Genomic DNA, 13,805 nt, shown 5'->3' with positions numbered 1-13,805 from the left:
TCTGTGGGCATAGCAGCCGGTGTTACGTGACCCATGTGAAAGCCACCCCGGCTAAACCAACGTCTCGTCTCTCTCTCTCCCCAGTCCCGTGGCAGCTGTTCCCTCCTACGTGCGCAGGCTCTGATTTACTCACAAAGCTGTCGATGTCTTCTTCAACATTTTGGCAGCGATGCCACGCAGCCACCCATCGTGGGTGGGTGGCATCTCCATTCCCACCTCCTCTGTAGCTTCGTCTTCTCGAAAATGTTGTCAGTGTTCTCTGAGATATTTATTTTCCCACGTCTCAGCAGTTCAGTAGAATTCTTAAGTTATTCCGTAGCTATTAGCATGCCTAAATTTTCTCCAAGGAGCCGCCCAAACTGTCTCCATCCCATGGACGTTCTGTACCGCAGCTGCCAAGCCTTAATGGGTTCAACTCGATTTCCTCAATCTGCCCTTGTCACTAATTCCATTGACTCTTGAGGAATATTTTGGTTCCTGTTCTTGTAAAGGCGTCCCTCTACGCCTCTCCCCGCTCCTGTCGGGAAGCTGCCGTGGTTGTAATTGCCAGCAACGTTGGACGCAAGCCAGATGTCTCCGGTTCAAGCAACGGGGCAAGTTTCTTAAAACCTCACTCCTCCGCCTCTTGTCCACCCCAGGATTCGACAGTGAATCGGTTCACCGCAGATTTGTCGATCGGCAGGTCACGTGGTGGTGGGGTAAAGTGTAAGTAACTCCCGCTTCTTCCGAGATGTCTGACCAGCGTGGAAGAGTAGGCCAAATATCCTCCGGAGAGGGGCTCTCTAGAGCTCCCTCTCGTGGAGGCCCTTCTGCCAGCAGTGGCGTAAGCAGGCAATTGCAGGGCTGCGCCTTTACCCTTTCACCTTCACCTGCTTCTGCTAACGTGCATTGTACGTGCATCGTAAATAGTTCCGTTCACGCTGAAATAATGACATTCTACCTTCGTAAATATATTTATAAATGTGCACGCAACTCTTATAATCGAGGTTATCACGAGTAAATCGATCCACATTTAATACGGGTTGACCCCACACGAGATTATCGTGAGTTTATGAATGCGTGTGGCTGTCCGTTAGCCAGAGTTGACTGGAAGGGGCTTATACTGTAAGCCACGTGTTTGAACATCCTGGCGTGTTGTTTCCGAGGCGCGTGCCATCACCGATCAACTGGAGCTGCAGCCGACGCAAGCCCCGCGGTGCCGCGTGATGGCCATCTCCCCCAGCCCGACCGCTCGGAGCTGTGTTGAGCAGCGAGAACCCCTCGCTGCTTCCCCTTCTTGGTGGGGGGTGGGGGGGGGACACCTATGAGGAGCGGAGGTTGCGTCAGGTGAAGCCTCCGTGGGAGGGGACACGAAGACCGCTGTGGCGTTTTACATGGAGCACCGAGTCGGAGAGGATTCCTGGATGTGGTGCACGTGGAGGCTGATGCTTAAATAGATTACCATCGGACCTCGCTTTTGATCTCTCGGGCTTAGCTTTATAAGCGGATTTCAACGCCGATCCCTTCCGAACAAGAACGCTCGACATTTGTGATGAAACACGTGGCCGGTCCTGCGGCTCTTCCTCTGAGGAGAGCGCACAAGTCTGTCCGAGACAATTCTCGTAACACAGTCGGCACCTTCAGTAATCTCCCATCACGCAGTGCGCCCTACGCTCGGCTCTGCTGTCTCGCTCTGGTGCCGTATGAAACCGACAAGTTGATTTCGCTCTATGGGCAAGGGCCGGGGTCAATGGGACTCGCTTGAAACCAAAGGAAACACTGCAATCGTTTAGAGCGGCACTCTCAAGCACGACCAGACTCACTCGGGCACAGAGACTAACTCGTGCACGCAGTGTAAAGATATAACCTGTAAACATCAAATCTCACAGCTTCTCGCACCTGTTGTCAAGCTTAGCGCCGCTAACGTCGCACTGCAGGGCCCCGCGGCTGTGGTGCGTGGTGGTGGTGGGGGTGGTGCCGATGCTGCACCCGGCCTATGATCCAGCACTGTGGAGGAGGCGACGGTTGGTGGATCACACACGGATGGTTGTGAGAACTCCCTTCACGTGGGCGTCAAGAAGGATCCATACCCCGGGTTGCCAGGAGAATGCAGTTTAGCAGAGTGCAGACGAATGTCATCTGCCCCTTCTCTAAGGTAAGGGATAGAGCGTTGCCCCCACGTACGCGTGGGTTTTCTCCAGGTGCTCCGGTTTCCACCCACTTGTATAATAATAAGCACTCATTAATTAACACATCTTAATATATAGATGACCGCAGAACTTGGGCAATCGTTGGCAGCACCGACTCACCGCCTGGCTGCCACCCTCTGGCTCGTCTGTGGTTCCTTGGCGACATCAAGAGATGCAATTCGCAAGACTTATGGCGTTACGTAAAACGGAAAATCTTAATAATAACAATAGCAACAACTGAAATTGGTGAAGATTTTGGCACTTAAAATATTTCTTCTTCCATGTGGCTCAACCAGGGCAGCCGTGGGAGATGACCGAGGCAGCAATTGAGCCCGACCCATTTGCGGTCGCACGCGAATTTTTCTGGATTGGGTCCGAGCATCTCCCCCCCCCCCCCCCCCCCCGTCTCGAGCTCCTCTCCACCCACGCCACCGCTGCTGCTTTGGGGGCACTTCACAGGAACTGACGTCTGTAGATGCCTGGCCGTGGGGCACTGGAGTACCGCGCGGGGGGGGGGGGTAGCGAAAGCTCGGCAGGAGAAACGTTCCCTCCCACCCTCCCTCCCACCCTCCCTCCCCCCATCCCTCCATCCATCCCTCCCTCCATCCCTCCATCCCTCCCTCCATCCTTCCCTCCCTCCCTCCATCCCTCCCTCCCACCATCCCTCCCTCCCTCAATCCATCCCTCCATTCCTCCCTCCCTCCATCCCTCCCTCCATCCCTCCCTCCATCCCTCGATCCATCCCTCCATTCCTCCCTCCCTCCATCCCTCCATCCCTCCCTCCCTCCCTGCTTCCCTGCATCCCTGCATCCATCCATCCCTCCATCCCTCCCTACCTCCCTCCATCCCTCCATCCCTCCCTCCCTCCCTCCCTCCATCCCTCCCTCCGTGCATCCCTCCCTCCGTCCCTCCCTCTCTCCCTCCATCCCTCCCACCCTCCATCTATCACCTCCTCTCCCTCCACCCACCGACTGCCCCCCTCAGCATCTACGCTCGGGTGTTGCCGGCACTGCGTTCCGCGTCCAAGCGGCGGTGCAGTGGCGTGCCGAGCCCACTGACTGTCACACGCGGGGGGGGGGGGGGGAGAGTTTCTAAGGACAGTGGGGGGGCGGGGGGGGGGGGAGAGATGCGGTTCCCAAAATGTCTAGCTTTTTAAACGATGCCTTACATTTTATGCAATAGCATCCAATGTATTCTTCTCCGGTCAATACCAATCATACAATCCATGTTCTGGGTCTCAAGGGGGGAAGGGTGCGGTCGTCCCCCACCGTCGCCCTCTCCCCCTCGCCCGTCCCCCCGTCACGTCAGGCGTGTGGATCGCCCACGCCGCCCGCATGCCGTGTGACCCACGTGCAGCGCACATTCAGATAGAACACTTTGACGTCTGGCAAAGGTGCAGCCCTGCAAGTGCCAGCTGACGCCACTCCAAGCGGAATGACCTCCAACTCGAGGCAACTCTCGACAGCCACTCGAGTGGATATTTGGTCTATTCCTCCTCAAGCTGGGCAGACGTCTTAGAGGAGGTTGAAGTGCCCACATTTTACCCCACTGCACACGACCTGCGAATCATAGATGAACTCCGTCCCTCTACGCCTCTCCCCGCTCCTGTCGGGAAGCTGCCGTGGTTGTAATGGCCAGCAACGTTGGACGCAAGCCAGATGTCTCCGGTTCAAGCAACGGGGCAAGTTTCTTAAAACCTCACTCCTCCGCCTCTTGTCCACCCCAGGAGTCGACGGTGAATCGGTTCACCGCAGATTTGTCGATCGGGAAGTCACGTGGTGGTGGGGTAAAGTGTAAGTAACTCCCGCTTCTTCCGAGATGTCTGACCGGCGTGGAAGAGTAGGCCAAATACCCTTCAGATTCTGAAGTCTGATAGAATCGGGCACATTCCAGCTGATTTACTCATTGGCCTAGATTTCACGACACCCACGAACGTCATCCATCATGGCCAATCCACTGGCAACCCCAAGGCTTCCCCATACTAATCTACCTGGCCCTTGCGCGCCAACTGATTTCGTCGCTCCATCTCCTCAGTGCACGACAAGCGGTACGAGCTACATTCATCTGGTTTACTTCCCACAAACGGTTCAGGTTTGGACACCGGGAATGTAAAAACGTTATGACGACTTATCTCACTCTTCTTGTGTGGTTTCGGCCCCCGTGCACACCATGGCCCATCAAACCAACTGAAAATTCGAAGAAAGAAAAATAGAAAAAGATTTTTCATAGTCGTGAGCGTTTGTGTTTCCCAAACGAATTCACGATGTTATCTCAAATGCGAGTACAACGTTTGGGAGTGGGAATGCGAGAGAGCCGGAGATGTGAACGTGAACGGTCTGAAGTCGTGATGATTTGTGATGATGCGGCAAATGCCTCGGCGAAGGGGGCGGGGGGATTGAATCACGACTTCTCGACACAGAAGCTTCTGGAATTACGGCCGCCCCCTCCTCGGGAAAGTTTTCATCCTCTCGTTCACACAACACAACACTTGGATTTATTATTCATGAAGCGGGAGCCTCTTCTAAAAGTGATATTTATCAGCAGGGTACTTTGGCTGACAAACGGAGCCGGTTCTAAAGTGAGGTGGGAAGGGTGGCGCGAGTTTGATTTAAAAATAAAATCTCAGGCAGCAACATTTTATAGTGGGCCGCCATGGTGGCGAGATGTTAACTACCTCGCCGGGCATACAGGAGCTCATCGGTTCGATGCTGACCCTGATGCCTGCTCTATATTTGGGGTTTGCATGTCTCTCACCCCGTGGTCACATGGATTTTTCTCCGAGTCCTTTGGTTTTCCCTCAATTTAAAATCATGCATTAAGAGTATTTGGCTTCTATAAATATCTACATGATAAGCTACTTCGTTGGGCTATCATTTATGATAGTCAGGTCACTTCTGAAAAAGAGCGACATAGCTCAGTGGTAAAATAACAAATAGTTTTTTTCTGCGGCTGCTACATTGGCCAGAGTTGCCAATCATACAGAGGACTCTAACGGCACGGTGTGTGAGTTACATTCCTGTGTAAAATATCACAAAAAAAGGTTTGGCCCGTGTGGAAGAGTAGGCCAAATACCCCCACGTGGGGCCCTCTAAAGCGCCCTCTAGTTGAGACCCTTGCACGTGCGTGAGCAAAGAACTGCAGGGCTGTTCTAGATTTAAAGCTTTCGTGACTGCAAGGATCCATACTCTTTGGTTCTATTCGGTAAAGTCATGTAGGTAAAAAATAAAACAACAAAAATCACGACGTTTCGGCCACAACACAAGCGGCCTTCGTCAAGTGAAGGGACCAGGCTGTCTCGAGGACAGCGCTGGAGTGAAACACAGCCACGCTCAGACCGCGACCTATAAGCTGTGTGCGAGGAAACAAGGTGCCTTGACAAAGGAATTAGCATAAAAAATAGCATTTGATTGGTGGGGTAAACTCCCCCTCCCGCGCCAACCGGCATGTGCACCCGCATGTACACCACCTCTACACCGTTCATCATGTTAAGTCGGCCAATCAAATTCTAATTTTTATGCTAATTCCTTTGTCAAGGCACCTTGTTTCCTCGCACACAGCTTAAAGGTCGTGGTCTGAGCGTGGCTGTGTTTCACTCCAGCGCTGTCCTCGAGACAGCCTGATCCCTTCACCTGATGAAGGCCGCTTGTGTTGTGGCCGAAACGTCGTGATTTTTGTTGTTTTATTTTTTACCTACGTGACTTTACCGAATAACTGCAGGGCTGCACATTTACCTCTTATTTTATGTTTTAATAACTTTTTTATGTCCTTGGTTCTTTCGGTAAAGTCACGTAGAAGGGAAACAATAAAATAATACAAATATAATAGCTCTTTATCAGAAGCGACCTGGCCACAAACGATAGCTCAACGAAGTGGCTTATAATTTGGACATTTATATCAGCCAAATACTCTAAACGCATGATTACAATTTTTGAGGGAAAAACTGGAAGACCCGGAGAAAAATCCACGTGACCACGGGGAGAACAAGCAAACTCCAAATATACAGGCATCAGGGTTAGGATTGAACCCATGAACTCCTGTACACCAGGCGAAGTAGTTAACATCTTGCTACCGTAGCACCCTATTTATTATCAGCATGGAGCTGTCCAGCCTCCGAGTACAAGGGAAGAAGCACAGAGAGAAGTGTTGTGACTGGCAGTTTGTTGAGCGAGTGAGTGGCCGGGTGAGTAGGTGGGTGAGTTGTTGTGACCAACAGTATGGCAGTGCGGATTGCATGAAACGGTCATCTCGTAGACTGAGTCCTCAACACGGGTGCAGGAATCGATGGGCGAAGTTCACGGTGGTAGCAACGATAGAGGAGCAATAAGGAGGAGCTGGCGTCCGACCGTGGATAATGGAGCGAGTGGCTGTGTTGCGCGTGTGCAGGGAGGGTGAGCCTCTACGAGATGGGCTCTCTGCGCATGGAGACGGTGCAAGCCGAGGATTCGGGCTGGTACGAGTGTAACGTGCTCTTCCTGGACAAGCAGTACGACCCCTTCGCCAACGGAACTCGCACCTACCTGGCCGTGCGTGGTACGCTCCGGTATCCCCCCACCCCCGCTCCTCCTCTTGGCCCAGGTCTGACGGGTGTGGTGGGGATGCAGCCATCTCGCAGGGTGATGGCTCGGTAGGCCACGCGCTTTGGGAATGTGAGGAAGCCGACGAGCCGACGAAGCTCTCAGTTGCAGATGTCCAGTAGGGGCGGCGGTGGTTACAATAAACAACAAATGGTACAGAAAACGATAGGAGTGCAAAGTAGAGAATAGGTAAGTCACGAAAAATAAATAAAGTATATAAGTGTAAATTGAAGAAGTACATACATTAGCTATGGGACTGGTGTAGGCCAATCTGTATTATATTATCAGAGCATGTTTGTTTGCATGTTTTGCCACATGTCATGCAGACTTGATTCCTTGCACATGGTTTCTATTTGGTGTTTGAACATCTTAACACATCTATAGTATATTTTTTTTGGGTTAGATCACATAAATATAAATGTGTCGTTAAACCCGCCACCATCCGACACAGCCAATTAGTAAGGTTTGTCACGTAAACAGAACATGCCAATTCATTATTAGTACAGCACACCGGAATGTTGGAGAGAAAATCGTGTTGATTTACAGCAAGGGTAAAACCTATTATTATTTTTCACAATTACTTACATTCCTACCGATGTTTTAGCACTATATGCAAGCTTGGGCAAGGCAACAAAAACAGTCCCAGACCACGCCGAAACAAAGAGGCGCCCTACGTTAGGTCCCGTCATAGGAATGTCGAATTGCCAACACCGGCTTAGAACTGTGAAACGGGAGATCAGCACGGCCTCCATGCTCAGTGAATAATTTCAGCAACGAATCACATTCGCTGTTGACTGCGGTGTTATGCAGGTATCACGCCACGTTGGGGAATCATAAAACCATTAGTACGTTTTGGTATTTGCGCAAATATAATTTTCTAGCACAAGGCAATCGCAAAGGCTGCTGCGATGTTTCGCAGACACCTGTCCGCAAGTGCTTTCACATGGGAGAGCGTGTGACGTTGCTTAGTGGCTTTGACCCAATTCACTCTCAACTCAACGTGCTCGTTCGGTGACACTGCCTGAAAAGGGGAACGCACGTAATTGGCAACGTTTCGGGAAACGGCCCCTTCTATAAAAAGCACACAATGTCACAAATTACCCATCAAGGTAAAAAAAATTACCCGTCTAGGTAATTTATGTAATTTGTGAAATTACGCATCTAGGTAATTTGTGAACGGTGTATGAATTTGGCAATTTGTGTGCCCACTTGATAAAGGTAATGGTAGGTTTGTTTTGGCCGATTGATTCAAGTGGCATTTTTATTCCCCGCCCTCAAAATAGTTGCTGGACTCTGTAGAAATACGAGTGATGCAGATATCGCACGGGTAAAGGTGCAACCATTTGCTCACAGCACTGTTGGAGGATGAGCTCAATGGAGCCCTCCTAGAGGGTATTTGACAAACTCGTCCACACGCCATTCCTAAATCCCTCCGCCTCTGCCCGCCCAGCTGTGTTATTGTAGTGCGGGTAACGTGTGGCTACTCCCGCCTCTTCCAATAAGTCTGGCCGGTGTGGAAGAGTAGGCCAAATACCCTCTAACGCCCTATAGTAGGGGCTCTCTAGAGCTCCATTTAGTGGAGGGCCCTTCCATCAGCAGTGGCGTTGAGCAGGGCAATGCGGGGGCCACCCCTTTGCCTTATACACACATTGTAGAGGCCCCACATGTTTAAGACGTACTTGCCCATGAGAAATGCTCTTCGCTCCAGGCCACAGTGCGCATGGTGAGATCTCTCAATGAGAGAGCTGGATTTTTTTTGTGTGAGGAAAAAAGTTCACACATTTGCGTCGACCTTTCATAGTGTGTGGAGCGCAGTGTCTCGGTCCTTCCCTTTTGGGATGAAGAGGAATCCTCCAGAGAGCCCTCGGCTATGCCAGGAGTCCTCAGTCGTTTGGCTGGCAGACAGAGTCCATTGATTTTCACGATCACTTAAACCTAGATTCATCAAGTTGATGTGGTGAAATGTCTTTTGTTTGCTTGTTTTTTTATTCAAGGAATCCGGTTGGGTAGCAATGCGGTAGAACATTTTACTTAATACATTAATGGAAATCTGAGAACTTTTATATATTTTACTCTATTATACCAGGTCAGGCCCACTGAGCTACATAGATATTTTTCTGCAGCGACCTAGCCACAGATAATCGCTTAATGAAGTGGGTTATCCCATGGAAATTTATAGCAGCCGCATGCTGTCAACGTTTTTAGATTTTAAATATGGAGGGGATAATAAGAGGAACCAGAGAAACATCTATTTGACCACGGGAAGAGAGAGAGAGACGCAAACCCCAAATATACAGTCATCAGAGTCTGGGTTGAACCCATGACATCCTGCATACCAGGCAAAGGAATTAACATCTCGCTACTGTGGCACCCTCCTGATTTTGGGGGGGAGAGATTAACGAGCGAGGTTCACAACAACCGTTGTAGTAGGAATTAGAAGAATGACGAGGAGACGCGATCGACCGCCGACGTTTGCGTTTTTTGGTCCGGCAGCTCCACCCCGGTTCCGGGACACTCCACCACCCTACATGGAGGTGCGCCAGGGCTCGGAGGTGACGCTGGCGTGCAGCGCCTACGGGCGCCCTGAGCCCATCGTGGGCTGGCGCAAGGACGGCCGCCGTCTGCCCAATGGCGCCAAGTACCAGGTGCGGGTACCGACCACCATAACCGCCACCACCACCGCCCTGTATCAGCAGCAGCAGCTACCCTCCACCACAACTCGCCAGTGATTCGTCTAAGCCTGAATTGTTTTGTGAGTTTTATGGATAGGCGTGCCGTGCAATCTGGTAGTAGTACCTTCTGCCAAAAATTCCTGTACCAAGCCGACTGAGCAGCGTTGCAGAGAGTGAGGAGTTAGGAATGAAACCCTGGCCACAAGTGCCGGTGAGCTGCAGCATGGACCACGGCTTACCGCGGGACGCTGCCACGTGGTGTACTTCATGGTTCACTTCTCACACCAGACTCGCGAGCTAGAGGTTACCGCTTCGGTTCTGTCTCCCGGCACGACAGTTGAACCAGCGGCGCAAATTCTGCAATCTTCTCACCTCTGTCCACCCAGTAGTGTAAATGGGAAGCGCTACAGCGAGCCGATTGGCGGGTTGCATGTGTAGTGGGATAAAGTGTGGGTACTCCCACTGTCTCCACGATGTCTGGCCAGTGTTGAAGACTAGGCTAGAGGAAGTCTCTGGAGCTTCAAGTGAAGGCCCTTCAGCCAGCCCCCATCTTGGTGGGCCACTGGCTTGTCCACTGCACCATCTCAGTGGGCCACTGGCCTGTCCATTACACAATCTCAGTGGGCCACTGGCTTGTCCACTGCACCATCTCAGTGGGCCACTGGCCTGTCCATTACACAATCTTAGTGGGCCACTGGCTTGTCCACTGCACCATTTCAGTGGGCCATTGGCCTGTCCACTGCACCATCTTAGTGGGCCACTCGTCCGTCCACTGCACCATCTTAGTGGGCCCCTCGTCCGTCCACTGCATCATCTTAGTGGGCCATTGGCCTGTCCACTGCACCATCTTAGTGGGCCACTCGTCCGTCCACTGCACCATCTTAGTGGGCCCCTCGTCCGTCCACTGCACCATCTTAGTGGCCCACTGGCCTGTCCACTGCACCATCTTAGTGGCCCACTGGCCTGTCCACTGCACCATCTCAGTGGGCCACTGGCCTGTCCACTCCACCATCTCACATGTTAAGGGAAAATAATTTGTAAAAATCTCTCTCTACACTCAGACATTTACATAATAATTACTGTCACTGGGTTTCCAATTTGCTTTTTTGCCTGAATAACTGCAGTTTGCTCAAGTGTCAAATCGATTAGACGCACGAAAAATTTGTACTCGCTTAGAGCCCAGTGCGTTGAGGGCGCGGTGAGCGAGATTCCAGGCAGGTGGCTGAGTGGTAATAATAGCTCGTTTTCAATGGGGGACCTGGTTACGCCATAGAAACCTGGTTACAGCAAAACACCCGGACAAAACCAAGCCACAGACAACTGCACGGGGCCAGTCAGCACGAAGATTACAGCAAGGCTGGAAGAATGCACCTCCGATTAGCACGGTTGACTATGTATGGTGTGAAAGAAGTTCAACATACAAATGTACACTGAGTATTGGGTGCAAATCAAATGGGAAGTGGAATAGTTGAAATCCTGGCTGGGGAGGTTGGTTTGGCCCATTATTCATCTGGGGATCGATCAAATGAGTACTGCTTTGTGGAGAAGTCAACAGTGCTTGTTCTATTTAGAGGCTTCCCCCCCTGTCTATGAACGTGGGATTTCCACCACTGGCTCAGGGCCATAAGTAAGAGATGAGCGCCGATGCTTCGATGCTTATGAGAACAGGAACTCACTCTGACTTGCTGTTATTTCACTGTTCATTTGTATTTTATGGTTCTTTCGGTAAAGTCACGTAGATAAAAAAAAATAGAGTGAATAAAAAATAATAGAAATATCATGACGTTTCGATCGCGACACCAGCAATCGTCATCAGAAGAAAAAAGAGGGGGAAAGCTGCTGAGGCAGGCTATTTATAAAGGTTTAGAGATGGGCAGGGCAGCTAATGTTAATGTTGGAGAGGTCTCCGACACCGGCAGTAGGTCTACACCAATCAAAGAGCTGTTTATAAAGATTTAGAGATGGGCGGGGCAGCTAATGTTAATGTAGGAGAGGTCTCCGAGACCGGCAGTAGGTCTACACCAATCAGAGAGCTGTTTATAAAGATTTAGAGATGGGCGGGGCAGCTAATGTTAATGTTGGAGAAGGCTCCGACACCGGCAGTAGGTCTACACCAATCAAAGCATTGCACCTCGCTCCACACACCCACACTGCTGACAGTGGAGGTGGACAAGAAAACACAAATCAAGTCATGATCCAAAGTGGTTGATGACATCTGTCCAATGATTGCTGAGCTTAAAACCGTCGTCTCGGTTGAAATTGTGTCTGTGTCTATATATATGGATGGCTTCGTGAGCTAATCTTTGTTGATAGCCAGTCGGCTTGCAAAGTACCATCGTCTTAGAGAAATCAGTTTCATGTGAGCCAGCCGCATTAAAGTAATTTATCAGCCACGGCAGAAGTATTGGTCCTGCAGTGTGGGTGTGTGGAGCGAGGTGCAATGCTTTGATTGGTGTAGACCTACTGCCGGTATCGGAGACCTCTCCTACATTAACATTAGCTGCCCCGCCCATCTCTAAATCTTTATAAACAGCTCTTTGATTGGTGTAGACCTACTGCCTATGTCGGAGACCTCTCCTACATTAACATTAGCTGCCCCGCCCATCTCTAAACCTTTATAAATAGCCTGCCTCCGCAGATTCCCCCCCCCCCCTTTTTTTCTACTGATAATGATTACTTGTGTTGCGATCGAAACGTCGTGATATTTTTATTATTTTTTATTCACTTTATTTTCATTTTGATTTTGATTATGCTATTATTATTTTTTATCTACGTGACTTTACCGAAAGAACCATATAATATGAATTCCTGCAGTCACGAGAGTTTTAAGTCAAAATTAGTTAATTTGTACCAAAGTAGATTTTATTTTATCGTCCGGGTCGATGTAAACGTTTTCACTGAAATCTTCGCGCGATGCTCAGATTTGGCACGACGCACGACCTTCATGGGGTGGCGACGTGGGAATGTAACCACGTGCAAGCCATGCACTTCACGTTGAGTATAAATCAGTGTCAGATTTGAACACCGCTTTCAGCCAGACTTAGCCCTTGAGTGCCGATGCTGACTGCTGCTTGCGTGCGTGTATGTGCGCTGACGGAAGTTGTTGATTAGGGCGGGGGGGGGGGAATCATCCACGGCTACGCTCGGCTTAGAGAGAGAGGCAACTTCGCCTCGATTCATTTCAGTGTCTAGGAATGCGTTACATCGCCAAGCTGAAACTCTGCGCTTACTTGGCCGAAATGAGACTCCCCGCATTCATTTCACGCGTCACTTGTCAATGCGAAAGCAAGGTGGAGGGTAAAGCGCAGCCCTGCAATTGGTCACTGGCGCCACCACTGATGGAACGGTCTGCACTCAGTGGAGCACTAGAGAGCCCTTCTGGAGGGTATTTAGGCCTACTTCTCCACGCTGGCCCGACGTCCTGTAAAAGTGCAGGCGATGCTCACACTTGACCTCACCACACGCGACCTGTCTATTGACCTACACCGGAGCTGCACCCATTCGCGCTGCAGGATGGGCATAGATGGTGTGGGAGGGGGGTGGCGGGGCCAGGGATTTCAGAAACTTTGCATTGCTCCAACCGCCGTGCCGGGATATCAAATCGAAGTGGGCCAACTTTGTGCACTGAGCAGCGCACCCCACGATGGCAGCTTCCCGTCGTCCCAACAAAGCCTTCCAAGCAGACGCTGAGCACGCGTTCCACATTTACCGCTGCACCATCCCCGGCATCGCGCGACATTCAGCGTCCAGATGCTAACTACCTCACCTGGTATACAGGAGGTCGTGGGTTCAATCCCAACCCTGATGCCTGTTGTATATTTAGAGTTTGCGTGTCTCTCTCCCCGTGGTCGCGTGGATTTTTTTCCAGGTCCTCCGGTTTTCCCCTCCACATTTTGAATCAAAATACGTATTCGAGTATTTGGCTGCTATACATTTACATGGAATAAGCAACTTTGAGCTACGTAGCTTAGTGAGCCTTCCCTGCTAATATGAAAATAGTTTTTACTTTAGTTTAATGGGGGGCAAGATCTCTCGCTCTCTATCTCGAGGGAATCTGGGGTAGGACGAAGAGAGGCCGTCACCACGGAGATCCGCCGCGCGTCACTGTTCTGCCAACACGTGTCCGTTCGTAGGCTTGCAGGGCGCAGCGTTAAACATCAATTTATTTAGTCGTAGCATTCAGTGGAGGGCACCGTGATGACGTTCACTCGTCACAGTTATTGATTAGGCATTGTCAATGACTCCTTTGATGACTGCTATTGTTTATGGGAGTGTTTTTTCAGCACGGTATTTGGGGCGTTATTCGTTTGCTTTTTTTGCGAGCCACTGTTGTGTGTGTGTGTAGTAGCACCATGGCTCTCGCGTGGGCCGTGGTGAGTGACATTGCGTGC

General features: G+C 50.8%; 1 protein-coding gene across 2 annotated transcripts in view; it reads left to right on the top strand.

Moving 5' to 3' along the window:
• The window catches only part of IGSF9B (immunoglobulin superfamily member 9B), a 164,239-nt gene that overhangs the window by 83,511 nt on the left and 66,923 nt on the right, over window positions 1–13,805 (top strand). For both annotated transcript variants that reach the window (XM_032964378.2, XM_032964377.2), the window contains exons 3-4: window positions 6,552–6,698; window positions 9,236–9,387. In XM_032964378.2, coding sequence (XP_032820269.1) covers window positions 6,552–6,698; window positions 9,236–9,387 — 299 coding nt within the window. The remainder of the gene's footprint in view (window positions 1–6,551; window positions 6,699–9,235; window positions 9,388–13,805) is intronic.

Source organism: Petromyzon marinus, chromosome 32 (assembly GCF_048934315.1).
Source record: "Petromyzon marinus isolate PM22_M1 ecotype Great Lakes invasive population chromosome 32, UKy_Petmar_22M1.pri1.0, whole genome shotgun sequence".
Taxonomy (NCBI): domain Eukaryota; kingdom Metazoa; phylum Chordata; class Hyperoartia; order Petromyzontiformes; family Petromyzontidae; genus Petromyzon; species Petromyzon marinus.
Note: the sequence above shows the minus strand (reverse complement) of the source record. Positions and strands in the feature narration are given on the sequence as shown.